This window comes from Syngnathus acus, chromosome 3 (genome assembly GCF_901709675.1).
Source record: "Syngnathus acus chromosome 3, fSynAcu1.2, whole genome shotgun sequence".
Classification (NCBI taxonomy): domain Eukaryota; kingdom Metazoa; phylum Chordata; class Actinopteri; order Syngnathiformes; family Syngnathidae; genus Syngnathus; species Syngnathus acus.
Genome location: NC_051089.1, coordinates 4,214,837 through 4,231,830, shown reverse-complemented (window position 1 = coordinate 4,231,830; position 16,994 = coordinate 4,214,837). Strand labels below are relative to the sequence as shown.

The 16,994-nt window shown below is 48.0% G+C and overlaps 1 protein-coding gene across 1 annotated transcript; it reads left to right on the top strand.

Moving 5' to 3' along the window:
• Nucleotides 1–579: 579 nt before the first annotated feature.
• On the top strand, nt 580–16,963 carry LOC119120393 (granule associated Rac and RHOG effector protein 1-like). Its single transcript, XM_037247243.1, is given in 15 exon segments — nt 580–682; nt 7,144–8,355; nt 10,044–10,256; nt 10,423–10,563; nt 10,640–10,735; nt 10,812–10,973; nt 11,037–11,195; nt 12,333–12,430; nt 12,927–13,052; nt 13,214–13,715; nt 13,717–14,212; nt 14,316–14,481; nt 14,588–14,725; nt 14,905–14,980; nt 15,356–16,963. Coding segments are annotated over 14 exon segments (3,210 nt in total). The 5' UTR covers nt 580–682; nt 7,144–7,857; the 3' UTR covers nt 15,695–16,963.
• The last annotated feature ends 31 nt before the right edge of the window (nt 16,964–16,994 follow it).

Below are 16,994 nucleotides of genomic sequence, written 5' to 3'. Positions count from 1 at the left end.
CACAACATGACAAGAAGAGAACAATACATAAATCAATACTCGTACCAGTACCATGATTTTCTTAAAAAAAAAAAATTTTTTTTTTTAAAAATTTAAAAAAAATTGTACCCATGTATAATGCGCACCCCAGATTTTAGGACAATAAATTAGTTAAATTTTGCGTATTATACACGGAAAAAAACGGTATATAGAATCTGAAAGTCTTGGGGAGGTCAGGTGCCAAATGATGCCTTGCTGGAGGAATATGTGGAATAGCACGCCCCCTATTGACCGTCTGGCTAAATAACATAAACCTGGTGCAATAGTCTTAATCAACAATAGAGGGCGACAAAGCCTCAGTCTTTATGACGACATTTGGTTTCATTCTTATATCAGCCTCGGTTTTGGTATATCACTAAAGTGATTCAAATTAAATAGCTCACATTAATGGCTCGGAGTTCAGTGAAACAACAGACTTGACAGTACCAACCAAGCCTTTGTTTTGTTGTGAAACATTTACCGGAACTGTTTTTGTTCTTTTGATTTTCATGACAAACTTGACACGCTCCAGTCACGCAGACAGTAACTTCATTCGCTACATTATTGTGAAACGTTCACCGGAAGTGTTGGCTTTTATTACAACGGGCTTGACATGTCACACGGACAGGAGATTCGCTGTCAAAGAGGGTGGATGCCAGAGATGGTAAGCAATGCACCTTTTTCCCCTTACTATCTTAACCTTTGCCTTCCGTTTGAAAAGTTACACCTCTCTATATTGCATCGAGCGGATGTTTGTGGAGCTTAAATGTGGTTTTATCGGTCACGCCTCAGTAACGCTTTTCAGTCGTGTCGCAGAGAGGCTAGCGGGGCAAGCTAACGTTAGCCCCGCGTAGCTATGTCGCTAAAGCCACTGAGTACACATGAAACATCCGTGCGCCCATTATCGGACGCACACCCCCCTTTTACCGATCCCCGTACCTCACGATTGACGACCGATACGTCTCCGTGACAGGCTTCAGCGGAGTTACAACGTGCTGTTATGCAGCTAAAGCGGCCAATTATGAACATATTTGTCTGTCTTCTGCTCGAAACCACCCATTTTGGACTCAAGAGGGGAGGAGCAATTCCGCGTTGGTTATTTTTATTTTTCCACGCCATCAAATCTGCTTCGGTTGAGCACGTCGTCTTGACAACGGCATGCTGTGCTTGACTAATGAAGGTAAAAGCGTGTTATTAATCAAGTTTCGTCAAATCTGTTAGCGACTCGCGTGTCCGATAATGGACTTGTCTACGTTTACACGTACACATTAATCCAAGTTAGCGCACTCGTTTCGATGTTAGCTTCCTAACTCGCAGCGGTTAATTGCTATTAAGTCCTTGTCTTTACGACCCTTTGTGGAAGTTTTGTAACGAAACAAAGGGCGGCTGTGTTGTCGTTAGTATTACGATATAGTTATTAATAGCTGCCAGATAGTGCTCCCAACGCCCGGAGTTTCGATGAAACCGGCGAGTGGGGGGGTTCCTGCCAAATAGTGATCTAGCACGCTTTTAAGCTAAATGCAAAATACACAATATTTTTTTGTTTTCATTCCATTTTGTAGTGAGCCACGATTTAGAATAACCTAATGTAAACCCTCGCCTGTGAGCTGTAAACACGACGCTTGGGCCACCTGAAGATGAAATATGCCATGAGAGCATGTGGAATGTGTTTCCTGTTTGGCTCTTGTGGAGACAGACAGAGAGAGAATGTGGAGATACGTATATAAAGGCACTTAACATGTAGGGTTGAGTTGTTGGAATTATTTTGCACTAAATGTCTGATTATTTTCAGACCAGTGAAGTGAAATTCATATTATTTTTCCCCATGAAAGACAACGTTATGAGAATGTTTCAACAAAAATTCTAACTCGTAACAAAACATGGAATTGCTCCTGCAAACAAAATGGCGTTTTGTTGTTTTTCTTTTGACACTGTGGCGCAGACATTTGCTGAAGATGCCGAACGGCGTTAGGTTTTAATTCCCACCTTTTGTCATCTTATTTTTGCTGGCTTTGCACAGGGTCCCCACTAAAATCTGGGGGGGGGGGGCTTCACTCATTTGGCCCACTTGTTGACAACTGCCACAACTCTGTCACGGTGGAAATACGCGCTTTGCTCGGCAGAATTCCTGTCTCGCCTTCAGACCGACGGGCTGATTCAGCGCTGCGCTCGCAGTCCCGTCGCTCTCCGCGGTTGAACACGTGACCCCCGCGGAGACGCCCGCCTCATCCGTGTGCAGTCACAAGCTCATTGTTTGCGCCACGCTGTGTCATGCGTTGTGCACCTGAGTGATGTTTGCTTCCCAGGCAACCCTCCCCTCTTGTCTGCACATTATTCGCCACGGCAAGGCTGGGGGAAGGGGTCCGCTTTGCCCCGGGGCCACGATATTATTAGAGCCAAGGAATTCCAGCATTTGCAGCCCATGATCTCAGCTTACACAGTCCAATTGAGGCTGCCGTTTTTGCGGACGTTTTGCCTTTTCTTTCTGCTTTGTAGGCTGGATTAGCTACAAAGTATCGGGGATAAGAAAACAACCACTCGAAAGAACAACAATGAAGATGCCTTTTTTTCCTTTTTTTTTCCAAACAACAACAAAAGGAATAATTATGATTGATCTACTTCTTCATGAAAGCAGACTGATTGATTATTTGTGTTTCATCAAAATAAGACCTTTGCAAACATCTGCTTTTACTTTGGAAAACAATGACTTCTTGTGTGATATTGCTTCGCTGATGTTCAGTTGTTTTGATATATAAACAAAAATAATTGGTTGATAAAAAATAATCGGGCATAAAAAGTTTTTTTCGATTGACTAACGGAATAAAGGATTCTAAAAATATTGAATTGTGACAGCCCTACTTAGAACCACCTTGACAATCTGTCGCCTGGTTCAACTCGGCGCTGATGTAAGGTGATCTTTATTAATGAAAACAGGAAACATCTTTTCTTCTTGCTTTTCCAGGCGGGGGTCAGAAATCAGGGCAGGCTGCCATTTGATATCTTGTCCGACGGAACTCGAGCCATGCTTGGAAAAGCGTGACTCGGGCTGGAACATGTTTTTGTCTTACTTCATTTTTCCATGAGCCCAAGCAGGTATCAAGCGTTTGTGTTATTCCAAGAAGGAATTCCTCTTTTCCCGCCTTTGCTCTTCAGCTTACTTTGGCGAAGCCGGAGGTTTCCGTTGCCGCTCGCACTCGAGGCGACGCGCCGGCCGTGCACGCTCGCCGTACTCCATTGTGCGCTTCTATTCTGGAGAGGCGATCCGAGCTAATTGTGTTTGCTCTCAGCGCCGTGCTGACAGGCAGGTGCGCTTTGTGCGAGGGCTTCCGCGGATCACAGCGGACGAGACTCATTTGTCGGCGCTCACGTGACCTTTTAACGCGGCGGCGCTGCTGCTGTCCCACTTTTCACTACTTTACAATTTGTATTTTTGCTTAGCCAGTCCAGTTATTCGCAGGACTCAGGAACCGAGCCCCGCCCCCTTCTATAGGTGGTGACGCTGACCTACAGGCCCACGGGCTATTTTTATTGGAGCCATAAGCTACTTACAGTGGCTGCTCTGACATTACAGGTTAGCCTAATATTATCCAGCCCGGTCAGCGTCTCGACTGATCCCACCCGGCGGCGTCCAAACGTCACAGACCAACCTATAAACCCGACGCTAGTTATTCCGGAAGCAACCCGACACTGACCACAGACGCTCTATTGTCGCACGAGTTTAAATTGTAGCGAGGGAGGCCTTTATTTATACTCTCGCGCGACTCGTACAGCTGCGTGTTTTTCCTTTATTTTCGGAGCGCTGGAATGCAGAGACCCGCCACAATACGCTCCTTGTGTCGGCCGGGCGAGAGGAGCTCCTGTCGCGCAGTTGCTCACGCCACTTGTCCCGGGTCCTTTGGACTGACTCAACTCGAATGTTGGATACAAACTAGGGTTAGGCTGCTTTTCCTGACCTTCTTTTTGAAGCAGCGTCAGGCTAAGAGTTGAGTGAGGAAATAACATTCCTGTGCTTCATTGGCAACAGATGTAAGGGAGAACACCCCCCCCCGCTGAGCCCAACCTTTAGTCGCGTCTAAAACCAGTGCGGCATGCAGCTGTTTTTTTTTTTTTGGCCCACAGAAGCCAAAATAGTCTTCATGAGCGAGCTAATGCCCAGCCTTGTGACGGGAGCGTCGCTGCGGATGGTTAAGGAGCTGTCAGCATGTGTCACAGTTGCCGCGTCCGACCCCTTTAAACTACCATTTTTTTTCAGAATCGGCTTTGGAGGGAGGGCCAAGTGTGATTGAATGAAAAGGGAAAGTAAATGACTCAAACCAATGTGAGGGTTTGAACATCTCCATCACGGAAGTGAGTCAGGATGTGTCGAAATGCGTTTTAAAAAGTGCGGGCAAAAATTGTTTTGGGGATCACCCGTCTTAGATGATGTTCATTTAGTTGTTTACATTTGTAGGAAAAAAATAAAAGTCATTTCAAATGGCAACTTTCTGGCTTTAGAAAAAAAAAAAAAAAGAAAAGAATCTGGAAATAAATTGATGGGCTTTTTTTCTACAAAATTTAACATCCTCTGACATTGGTGATGTCATCTTTTTTTTTTTTTGTCAGGTGTTCGAATATGACAATGCCGTACTTGGGCGGCAGGCTGGTCGCGCCAGGAAATTTAAGCCCCTTCCCATCGAAACGGAGCAGCTAGAGCTAACATTAGCCCCCGAGCCCCTGCTGTTTCGGTACGATCTCCAATACAGCGGGGGCCCGTTAGAGGACGGGCGCTAGGCTGCCTCTCTGGGAATAAGCACGGCTTTGCTACACTTAAGATAAGTGCTTGTCAAGTAGGACGGGTCAGTTGTGCTTCGGAACAGTAAATCAATCAAATGCAAAGCACGAGACGAGGATAGAAATGTCTTCAACGTGCCCATCGGATACTTCTCGATTCAGACCGATTCCAAGTCTCATTGGGCATCATGATGAAGAGCAAATATTTGACAAAGTTCTCTGACGCACGTTTCATCAACTCACAGTCGAAGCTGTGTTGTCACAAAATTTCACCACCTCACAACTGGCTCCCGGCAAGTTGGTGATTTCCCGGACTGGATATTCCCCAATTGCTCGTCTCGCGACCGATGCTTTGCGGAAACGTCTTTAACAAGCTGAGCTTAGGTCAACCTGGCTCGGGCTCAGGCTGCATAAAAAAAAAAGTGTTGACCTGCAAACACAAGAAAAGCCACCTGGTAGCTTCCCTGTGGCGCTAATCTCTTTTGAGACTCGCAGGTCAGCCCAGTTTAGCCTCGTTAGCTCTCCTCCGCGGGGTTAACGCGGTTAGCATGCGCCGGCCAATCTGCAAATGACCGTAATCAGAAATTGAAGACATCTAACAAACAGATAATGGAGAGTCATTTAGGTATTAGTAGCATGCCATCTCTATGTCCGCTGGGGAAAAAAACAAATTCTGACTTGTTGCCAACCCTTGCCTTCAAAGTGCATAACCTGTTCTATGGTTGTCAACATTTTCCATCATCTTCCCATGTGTTGCGCCAGAGTCGAATTGCTTTTTCTTTTTTTTTTTTTTTTCTCTTCTTCTTTTCCCAGTTTCAGGAAGCGCAACGAGCGTCACTTTTGTCCCTTTGAGCTGAGGTCACCAGTTTCCCTCCGAGCTCTCTCTTTCCACTCACACGGCAACAAACGAGGGCTGTTTGGGAAAGGAAGCGGGGTCGGAAGGTCGGCGGAATGTTGTCGGGATGCAGCGTGTGTGTGTGTGTGTGTGTGTTAGAAAGCGGTGCGTTGACGGCAACGTGTTTAGCCCACTCTCTTCTGCGAGTTACAATCCATCCCAAAACACAGACGCTGATACCAGATAGCGACGTCTGTTCCACAGACTGATAGAAAAAGCAGTGACGGAAACGTTTCACCCAGCAAATATGCGTGACATCACCAACAATGCGGCTTATTATTTTAATACGCTTGTTTTCCCAGCGCACCAAACAAATGTCCACAAAGGCATTCTTGGATGTATTTGGTGTGAAGGAAACCCACAAAGACAGCTTTTGTTTAAACCAGGCCATTCACAAAGACACACCCTCCAAATTTATGTAAATAGAAACAAAAGCTTTTCTGTCCCAATACTTTTGTCCATGTTGTTGGTTGCCGTATTGGATGTCAGTTCATATTGTTTCTTTGCTTTTTTTTTTTGGGATTGTTTTAATACCCCCCCAAAAAATAAGGACATGGCAGTGATGTCATCTGTTCTGGTTGTCTTCTGAAATTGTCGCGACAGTAAGTCCACACCAGCGAACAAATGAATACATTCAGTCCAGCGGCAAGACCCGGTCGCATCTGTGTGTTGAATGACAGGATTGTGACTGGGACAATTTGTCATCTGTATCGTAAAACAATGGCCTCTTGTCTGGCACGAGCGCATCGACACGCGGTTATGGTTTTGAAAAGTACAACCACAAGTCACAGCAGTTTCCGAGCAACGAAACAACGGCCTGACTACAGTTAGCCATTAGCTGTTACTGAGCTTTTTGACTATGTGCATCTTAACGAGCCAAGTTGACACTTGGCTAACGCTAGCTTAACTTGTTAGCTGTGCTTATGGAGTATTGAAGTCCACGGTGGCCATTTTGTAGCTTACCCTGTTGCTGTACGGCTAATGTTAGCTAAACTTGTTTACTGCAGTATTGAAGTCCACGGTGTCCATTTTGCTGGAGCACTTTAGCTTACCCTGTTGCTGTACGTTAGCTACGGCTCATTAATGTTCCATCCTTTCCGCCATCTTGCTTAGGCACATTGTAACCTTTAAAAGTAGATAGGGAAAAACTAAACGTGAAATAATGTAGCACATAGGGCTGCAATGTAGCATTGTTTAAATAATCGATTGGCGTATCAGTTATTTTATCGATTAAAAAGGAAAACCTTTATTTTGCAGCCCTTTCTTCAAAATTTAAATTTGACAGTGCAGCAAGTACACAAACAAATCGATTAAGTCTGTTATGTCATAAAATGTTTTCCAAAGTAAATGTTTTTTTTTTTTTGTATTCAACTCCAAGTAGCATAAATTCAACTCATCCTTCCTCTTCGGACGCGTTGCTAACCTTGTCTGTTTTTTTTTTCTTCCCCTTCCTCCCTTAGGAAATGACCTAGAGGCCTTACAGATACATTTGTGCTCTTGTCGCCGTAATCTGCATCCGCGGGCAAGTCCCACCTACCTCAGCCTGCACACGGACGGACGGGAAAAGCAGGAAGCCCGTCGGGTGGGGCTGCTGGACACACGGAGCCAAGTAGCGCTTTTGGAGAGGAGCACCTTGAGACGGACCGGATCCGCCTCATTCTCACAGTCCGGAATCTGTTTGCATGTTGTTGTTTTTTTTTTTTAAACATTTTGTAACCTCCATGCTGTTGACCAGTGTTAATTTTTTGCTTTCAATCTAATTTTCTTTTTTTCTACTTTCATCAGTGAAGGATTTCTATTTGTACAAAAGCTCCAGACTGTATGAAGAATTCTTTTTCCCCCTCTTCTGAAGGAAGGCTAACGCACTTTACACCTCGGCTCTCGGATCAGTTTTTGAATCTCGGAGACATGCGTGTTGATATGCAGCTGGCCTGCATGTAAGCACGTCACTTTCGATTCCCGGCCCTCCCCGCTCGCCACTCCTGCCTTCGGATTCCCTCAAGGCGCACTGAGATGAGCCTCCGGCAGGCAGCATCCCTCAGTGGTCTTTTTACGTGACCTGGACTGTCGCGGTTCGAGTCTTTTCCTCGTGCGGTCGACAGGATTTTTTTTTTTGTCCGAGGGTCGGGGAAAGTTAAGCAGGAACAGGATCTTTAGGTGCCGGTGCACCACCTATGTATTGTTGCAGTGTGCAACAAAGTAAAATGGACTACAAGCGTCGCTTTTTGCTCGGCGGGTCCAAGCAGAAAGTCCAACAGCACCAGCAGTACCAGATGCCTGAGTTGAGCCGGACCCTTAGCGCCTCATTGGCCTCCTCTTGCTCGGCCTCCTCTTCGCCGATGGGGCTCCCCGGCGGCGGCTGCCACCCGCCCCCCACCTCCCCCACGACAGCGGTGGCCGACATCCAGCAGGGCATCTCCAAGTACTTGGACGCCCTCAACGTGTTCTGCCGGGCCAGCGCCTTCCTCACCGACCTATTCAGCAGCGTGTTCAGGAACTCTCACTACTCCAAAGCGGCTATGCAACTGAAGGACGTGCAGGAACACGTCATGGAGGCGGCCAGCCGGCTGACGGCGGCCATCAAGCCGGAGATCGCCAAGATGCTGATGGAGCTGAGCGCCGGGGCCGCCAACTTCAAAGATCAGAACGACTTCAACCTGCAAGATGTCGAGGTACTAATTGGAATTGCAGTATGGTGACATTGTTGCTTTGGATCTCATGGAACAAAAGTTTTGTCCTGTTACCGAGAACCAGGACGAGCAGAAGCATATTTGGTCACTGCCGTTCCTTTTCACCCCTTCGAGCCTTGGTGCGAATATGCTGGGATGGGATGTCTGGCTGCTCTCTTGCCCAATAGCTGACTTGATGAATCACTGTTTTCCAGCTCAGGTTCCCCACCCTGTCCTGAGAACCCGAGCCCGGCCGGCGTGTGAGAAAAAAAAACAAAACGTGTGGCATTCTGCACGATCTTCACACTCGTTGCTGAACTTTCTTACTTCCTGTTTCCACACGGGAGCCGTTGAAAAATAAGATCAAGACGAATCTGATTGACAAAGTCGTATTTTGGTCTGCGGGAATTGCGGTCGGGTCGCTTTTGGAGATTGCCGCACCTCTACGGCGGGATCCGGCTTTGCCCAAAACAGGAAACCCTTTCGCACCGCTGTCGGTTAAAAAGGCTCCCCAAATATGCCCTCGTGAATATTAGAGGAAGCGTGAGTCTGACCGCACGCCGCGACCGCGGAGGGACGCGGGAACGCAAACCTGCGATGGGGTTTTCGATGCTACACGCTGATCTAATTAGTGTGTTTTGATCGTCAAAGGGCCATGCTGGCTTTGAAAAGTGAATCCTAAAAAGAAAACGTGAGATTCGAAATGGCGAGGTAGCCCTTAGAAGACGGAACACGGGTCTCCGAGGAAAAGCAACGCTAATCTAATAGCTGCTAATAGAGGAAGTCTTTTTACAAAATGTATTTGGGACCGAGGGGGAGTTTTTTTTTCTTTTTTTTTTTTCTGCCTGTCTGAGAGGATAAGAATGCAGTCTGGCAGCAGTTTGTTCTATTAGCTCCTCAAAAAAGGAAAAAATGAGGGGGGGGGGCCAAATACAATAGTGAGTTGAGGGAGTTGTGGTATGTGCGGCTTTACTCCATTCTTTTTTTTTTCCCCCCCCTCTCTCTGACTGCACTCACCCCGTTTTTCTTTCCTTTACATCCCCGCCAAATTTCTGATCAGCACTTTTTCCACCCAAATCTGAACGGATTCAACTATCGGTGGAGTTTGTGTGGTATTTAAAAGCTGGCATTTTAAGCCGATGTCCAATTTATGGAACTGCACCTCCCAAATGATGAATATGAAGTTTCTTTTAAAAAAAAAAAAAGAAAGAGCTATTGGGAAAGAACTAAGCCACCAGCTTTTGGTCTTGTTTGGCACTGCGTTCAAAGTAGCCATCTGGTTCGGATTTCAAGGTCTCGGCCCGTTTAAGGAGCTCTCCATCCTCCGGCTTGCATCGTGGCGGCGACAGCGCAGGTGTTCTCTGACAAATAGAAGGATACATGTTGATGGCTTCATGAGTCACCTTATTTGGGCTAAAGTTTTTTTTCTTTTTTTTTCTTCTCTCGTATTTCTCCTGACTGTGGGTTCCCGCACAGCCAATCACATGTGTTCTCCATTATCTGGAACTGAGGCTTTGTAACATTACTTGTCAAGCTGTTGTTCAAATGATGACGTATGCTTGTTCTGGTTGGAGGGGATCAGTCCAAATTTTGTTGGCAGGCCATGTGTCTTCTGCTCTGATCCGCTTTCTTCTTATGGCTTTCATCGTGAGCGTTTTTGCCGCCTCATAACTTTTGTTCTTCCCTTCCAGGTTCTGGGTCGGTGCTTCTTGACGGTGATGCAGGTCCACTTCCAGTTCCTTTCACAGACCCTGCAGAAGGTCCAACCCGTGGCCCAGTCCTGTCTGGCAGAAGCTCTGGCTCAGGCCCAGGAGCGCTCGACCAGCGCCCGGGCCCAAAGCGCCGAGCTCGGGCCGCTCACAGAGCTGGAGGAAGCTTCCCGCTCGTGGAAATGCGCAGCTGAGGTATACCAACATGAAGATGAAGGATCGAACGGATGGTCTGATCTGTTTCCAGATTCTGGGAATATAAAACAAAATTGCAAAATCACGTCGACATTGCAAAACTTGCTCTCTTGTACTTTTGGACCGCCGCGGGAGAAATTTCTGAAGAATGTTGCTGCACCCTCAGGCCATGTCAAGGCTGCGGGAGAGAGGTCGCGACGGCTGCCTGGCAGGCCTCCAGGTCCAGCAGCTCTTCTGCGTGCACAACACCAACATCCCCGAGCACCAGCTGAAGGAGCTCAACATGAAGATAGACAGCGCTCTACAGGTGAACCTTTGATTTCACCATATTTGCATTGCTGCTTAGGCAGTTGGCCTGACTTGAGTGTCCCTCCCGTCCGCAGGCGTACAAGGCAGCGCTGGAGAGCCTGGGCCACGGAGAGTACGCGCTGAAGGCCGGTTTCCATCTCAACCCCAAATGCGTGGAGGCGGCTTTGCAGGTAAGCTGGCAAACCATTTTTTGAATGGTTGCCGAGACGCCCGACATGTTTTTATTTATTTTTTTCTCCTCCACAGGGCTGCTGCGGAGAGGCCGAGGCCCAGCAGGCGGGCCGGATGCACACCACCTCCCAGCCCATCCAGTGCGAGTTACCCACCATTCCCGTGCAGATCGGCTCGCATTTCCTCAAGGGCGTGTCCTTCAACGAGTCGGCGGCGGAGAACCTGAAACTGAAAATGGTGCGTCCGCTTTTCGACCGTTGCCTCCAAGAGGACGCTAAACACGTGCGGTGTCTTCCTCAGCAAACCGTGCTGCAGCTCATTAAGGAGGCGCTGGGCCAAAACGGGCTGACCTCCAGGGACGACTGCCCTGTCACCGAAGTGCTCAACCAAGTGTGTCCGTCCAGCTGGAGGGGAGCCTGCAAGACGGCCGTCCAGCTGCTGTTTGCTCAGGCCGGTCTGGTGAGTTCCTCGCTTTAATCACCGTTCGACGTGTCCTCGTTTGAATCGCAAGTCACATGATGCCTATCCAAGCTAACACACAAAGGTGGGATGCTAATTTGATAGGTTGCTAGCTCTTGGTGCTAATACACACAGGTTGGGCAAAAGCTCATTGAGCGTTTGTTCCAATACTTTTTTTTTTTTACTCACTTGAAAAGTAGTATTTATTCATCTTTTGATCTGAAATGTCTTTAGTGAACAAAATGAAAACTCTCGGCATTTGGAGCGGATTAGTTGTTGACTAAAATATTGCCTGTAGCAAGGAATACAATCCATTTTCCCATTCTTTTAAATGAAATTTTAATCCCGAGTTCTATATTTTGAAAAAGCGGAGCTCACCCAGGTTGCTCTGATGGCATCCGAGTGGTGTAAGCCAATACTGGTGAGACACAAAAGGGGGGGAAAAAAAAACATTCCGGCTACATCTGGATGAAGGATAGACTTGCCTGGGATGGGCCCCTACAGTACCCCCCCCCCCTCTCCTCCTCCTCCCCCCTCCCCTCCCAGACTGGGTGCAATCTTTACAGAGTAACACCAGCGTGTTTACGCTTTCATCCGTGTTTATTTCCTCTGTGTGGTCTGGAGCGTTTCCAATCGCAGCTCATCGTAAAACAATCCGAGCGATGACAGATGAGGGCCTTCGCTTCTTATCAACCCCGCAAAAAAAACAAAAAAACACGTGACTACAATAATACAACCCGCGCGCTACTCGCTGTCACTGCAATCGTACACCGGCGCCATTTCTTTTCTCATGTGCGAGCTTTTTAATCGCCACGGATAAACCTGCTCCCCTTCAACAACAATGGAGCGACTTCCTGCGGTGCAGCAAATAGACACACACGCACACACACACACGTCCCCCCCCTCCCTCTTTTTTGGCCCGGCTTGCAAAATTCTCAAGGAGCCAAGGCCTTTCAAAGAACTTGTTTGTTGTCATGGGGCGTCAAAAGCCCCCTCCTCCCTCCTTGTCTTTCTTTGTGGGGATATTAATGACCGAAAGTGGGTGAAGGTCATTGCATTTATTCAAATGGAACACGCATCGACATTATACCGTTAACTGTACGTGTCAAAAGTAACGTCGGCGCGTTTTCCTCCCAGGTGGTGGTCGACACGGCTCAGATCGAGAACAAGGAGTCGTACGCGCCTCACATCAGCCTCGAAGGATCCAAGCTGGTGGTCCAGGTTCCTTCCACGTGGTGAGGCCACACTTTCTCCACTGGCACGTTCACTGCCGTCGACGACTTTAGACGATCTGTTTTAAACGGGCAATGAAAATACAACTTACACCGAGACGGACGAATGTCAACAAAAGGGCTTGATGTGAGCCGCACGTTTCAATTTACTTTTTTATTTTTTAACAGGGGAGTACGATTTGAACTAGAGGTGTTTGTTTTCCAGGCCTGGACAGTCGTAATGATTAGAGCCGGTAAAAACAAACACAAAACCAGTCTGAGCTCCCTACCTGGAAGCTCTTTCCATCTTCATTTTGAATATCGGCTCCGCATCTGGCGCCTCGGGGGGCCTGGCACTGCCGAGCAGGATTTGCCAGTTTGTGAGTCAACTTGAGTGACTCCAGCGTTTGACGCTTCTGAGCAAACACCTTCAAAGATATGGTTCATGTGCAAAGCAGCTGAAAGAGTGAAACAATATGAAAGAAGAAAAAAGTATTTTTTTTGTGTGTGTGTAATGCAGGTGTCTGAAGGAGGACCCGGCAACCATGTCCTTGCTCCAGCGTAGCCTCGATCCGGAGAAGACGCTCGGCCTGGTGGACGTGCTCTACACAGCCGTGTTTGACATCAATAGATGGAAGGAAAGGAAGTGAGTCATGTTCTTCACATCTCCTCCAAGGTTGAAATGTTCTCAGAAAACCTCCCCTAAAAACCTACCGTCTCTTTTTCTGTTCTTGAGATGTTCTAATATTGTAATATCGTTCGACCGACGTCCTAAGTTGACCGCGCTTGTCTCTCTCCCGTCCAAAGAGAGCAAGCTTTGCCGACTATCCAGATTCAGCTGCAGCGGGAGAGCCCGGACTTTGGCGGCCACGCGGATTTACCGCCGGGCCCTAACTCCAAGGCCTCCAGCGGCCTCCCCAAAACCATCTCCAAGCTGACTTCCAAGTTCACCAAGAAGGTGTCGTCCGGCTCCAACAGCGGCGGCAGCTACTCCTTCCCCAACACGCCGTCCCGCGGCATGCTGACGGGCTCCGAGGACAAGGCCAAGAGCTTGGGCCGCAACGAAGGCCGCCTGCACAGCTTGCTGCAGGCTGGGGCTCTGTCCGGCGGCCCCGAAGCGGGCCCCCAAAACCCGTTGGCCAACGGTTTGGCGTGCGACGAGCAAGGCATGAACCTCCCCACCGACCAGGAGATGCAGGACGTCATCGACTTTCTCTCAGGGTTCAACATGGGCAAATCCCAGCAGGCCTCCCCGCTCGTCAAGAGGAGGAACTCGGTGGCGTCCGCCAACCCCACCGAGCTCAAAACCCCCCGCCGGACCTTCGCCGACCTCCCCGGTTATTTCTCACGGCACGCAGACCTTGGCTCAGGCCCAGCCTCCGCCACCACCGCCGCCGTCACAACAGCAGCCAGCGGCCCCGCCTCCGCCCCAGCAGCCCTCCTCCCAGACCCTGCAGTACTACCAGCACCTCCTGCAGCCCATCAGCCAGCAGCAGCCGCCTCCTCAACTTCCTCCCCCTCAGCAAAGGGCGTCCAGCAAGTGGTTGGGCACGTCCAGCCAGCAACCCCCGCCCGGAGGCTTGTCCCCCCTGGGCCCCATCGGCCAGTGGGGAGGCTCCCCGGGGTTGCCGGACCTGAGCTCGGACCTGTACAGCCTGGGCCTGGTGAGCACGTACATGGACAGCGTCATGTCCGAGGTGCTGGGCCAGAAGCCCCAGGGGCCCCGCAACAACACGTGGCCCAACAGAGAGCAGAGTGACGGCGTCTTCGGGGTCCTGGGAGACACGCTGCCTTTCGACCCCGCAGGTAACACCCGCCACCTTCTTCTGATTGACAGCATGCTAACGCTCAATAATTTTCAAAACCGAGCGGGTCCGGAATTCAATTGTCTCCTTTCTCTTTCCGCCAGTGGGCTCAGACCCTGAGTTTGCCCGCTACGTGGCCGGCGTGAGCCAGGCCATGCAGCAGAAGCGTCAGGTGCAGCACCCGCGTCGCCTCAGCAACCCTCGCAGCAACTGGCCCATGCCCGACGACCAGCACAGGACGTGGACACACCCCGAGTACTACAGCGAGGGGTACGGTGCACCGCTCAAGTGATTTATCCATCTGTTTCTGGGGTATTAAAAAGAAAAATGTTAGAGGAGTCAGTAAAAGAGCCGTCGGTGTTGTTTGCTTTTTCAGCGAGGCAGTCAACAGCAGCTGGTCAGCCAATCAGGGCGACTCCGCCAGCTCCAGCGACGAGACTTCTTCCACCAACGGAGACAGCCTCTTCTCCATGTTCTCTGGACCCGACTTGGTGGCGGCGGTCAAGCAAAGAAGGTATATGCAGCAAATACGGAGCTAGGTGACGCTTGAGTCTCCGATATCCAGGAGACGTTCGTCTTTGCCCTAAAAAGGCCGTCACAAACTTAAGATTTTGATTGTCTGGCACGACACATGACAAAGTATTAACCATAATACAATCCTTACACAAAAGTAAAACTAAAATGCGTGTGTAGGAAACATAGCTGCGGTGAGCCGGAAGCCTGCACGCTGCCCTCGCCGCCCCTCCATCATATTGCTGATGACAACCAGGTAAGAATCACTCACGCCACAAGGGGGCGTCAGACATCACTATTACTCTTTGTTGTTTTCTTAGGGGGAAAGATTTATTTTTTTACTTGGTATTATCGTAAGATTACAACTTAAAAATACTTTTAATAATGGCCTTATAATCATGATATAATAAAAATATAATAGTTAAAGTAAGTCACAACTTGTGACTTATTTTTTTCTCATCATTCTCTATTGCAATTTTATTTTGTCCCTCATATTCCCAATTTATGTTTAAAATGTCACCATTTATTGTAAAATTAAAAAATACTTGCAAAAAATGTTGACATAACATTACAACCTTTTCCTTATGTAATTTTACAATCTTTCTTTTTTTTTTTGCGGCATCTTCCTCAGGACAGCAAAACAAAAACGTGGCCTCCCAAAGCACCGTGGCAGCACTCGGCCCACGGCGGCGGCGGCGGCGGCGTGACCAATCCCAGCTCTTCCCTGTACCACCAGATGAATCTGGCTCCGCCCTCGTCGTCGCAGTGGAGCGACTCCCTGCAGATGCTGCAGTCGCCCGTGTGGGCGGCCGGCGGCGGCGACTGCTCGCCTTCGGCCGCCGCCATCTCCTCGCCGTTCCCCTTCGGCCAGCAGCAGCAGCAGCAGCAGCAGCAACTGAAAGGCATCAAGGCCTTCAAGTCGTTCCCCTTGAAACACGAGCACAGGTCCTCCTTCCTGCACCAATACTGAGCCGGCCACTACACACGCTACACGCTAACAGTAAACACACTGGCTCGATCTACTCCACCTTTCCGACGTACTTCCACACACGCTACTTTTGGACAGGCGTTATCAGGGCCACGCCGACGGGAAATAATGCAGCTGACCACCATTACGGCTCAGTTAAGTCCAACTCGTAAGAGAATGAAATTGAATTTTATGAGCAAAAAAAAAGTCACAAAAATTGAAGTCAGAACTGTATGAGAAAAAATGACTTTTGCTAGTTTACAGCCTCGTTCTCGTCACATGACCTCTCATCTCCCGAGACTTTACGACTTTTGTGTAATTGAGCATCTTTAGTTTTTGCTCGCTTACCGTACGACATGACAAATAATTCTCGTAACATGACATATTTGTCTTGTGTGACGATGACTTTTTTTTTTTGTTTGCAACTTATTTTGCCTGTAACTTAACATTTTTTCTCAAATGACGACTTTTACTTGCTACTGTCCAATTTATTGTTGTAATCCACTCCCCCTTCAGTTTCAAACTACAACTTTTTTCTCATACATTTACACTTTACGATAACGTAACGACTTGCTTTTGCACATAACAGTGACTTTTTTGCTCGTACCTAAACAGTTTTCCTAATGAGTTTTTTTTCATGTAATGTTGCAAACCTTTTGATTTATTTTCCATTTCCGCGTGGCCCTGATACTCCAACGTATATATCACACAGAGACCTATTTTTACATTTTCCTTCCTCTGCCCTAACTACTTAAGTTACTCACTACTATTATTATTAATATTATTACTACGAAGCGGTCATTTCTCTGCCTTACGAAGAGTGCGGCCGATGCCCGTCCTCTCAGGCAAGAGCTGGAGACCGCTTGAGAAATAAAAAAACAAAAAATTTAAAAAAAGTGTGTACAGCGAGCTGTAACTGCCAAATGTACAGCTAGCGTGTACGTGAAACATGAATTTTCATTTTTCCTTATATTTTTAAAGAGGCTCTGAGCAGGCTCAGCACGGTTAACACACATATTCTACTTATTTTTTTGTTTATGATGTTTTTTTGTTTTTTTTTCCTCATCCACAACACACAAATATGATATGAAATGTGCCATTTTGCCAACGAAAGCACTTGTTCCCAACCAAAGCAGGAGACGGAACGGTGGTGCATTCGCTTGGCCCTCGCAAAATTGGACGCCACGACTCCTTGTTACATTTTCGCAACAGTATTAATAAATGTAGTGAACGGCTATTTTCCACTTTCCCATTTATGTGAAAAAAAAAAAAGAAGCACACATAAGTTCATCTTTACCAAATA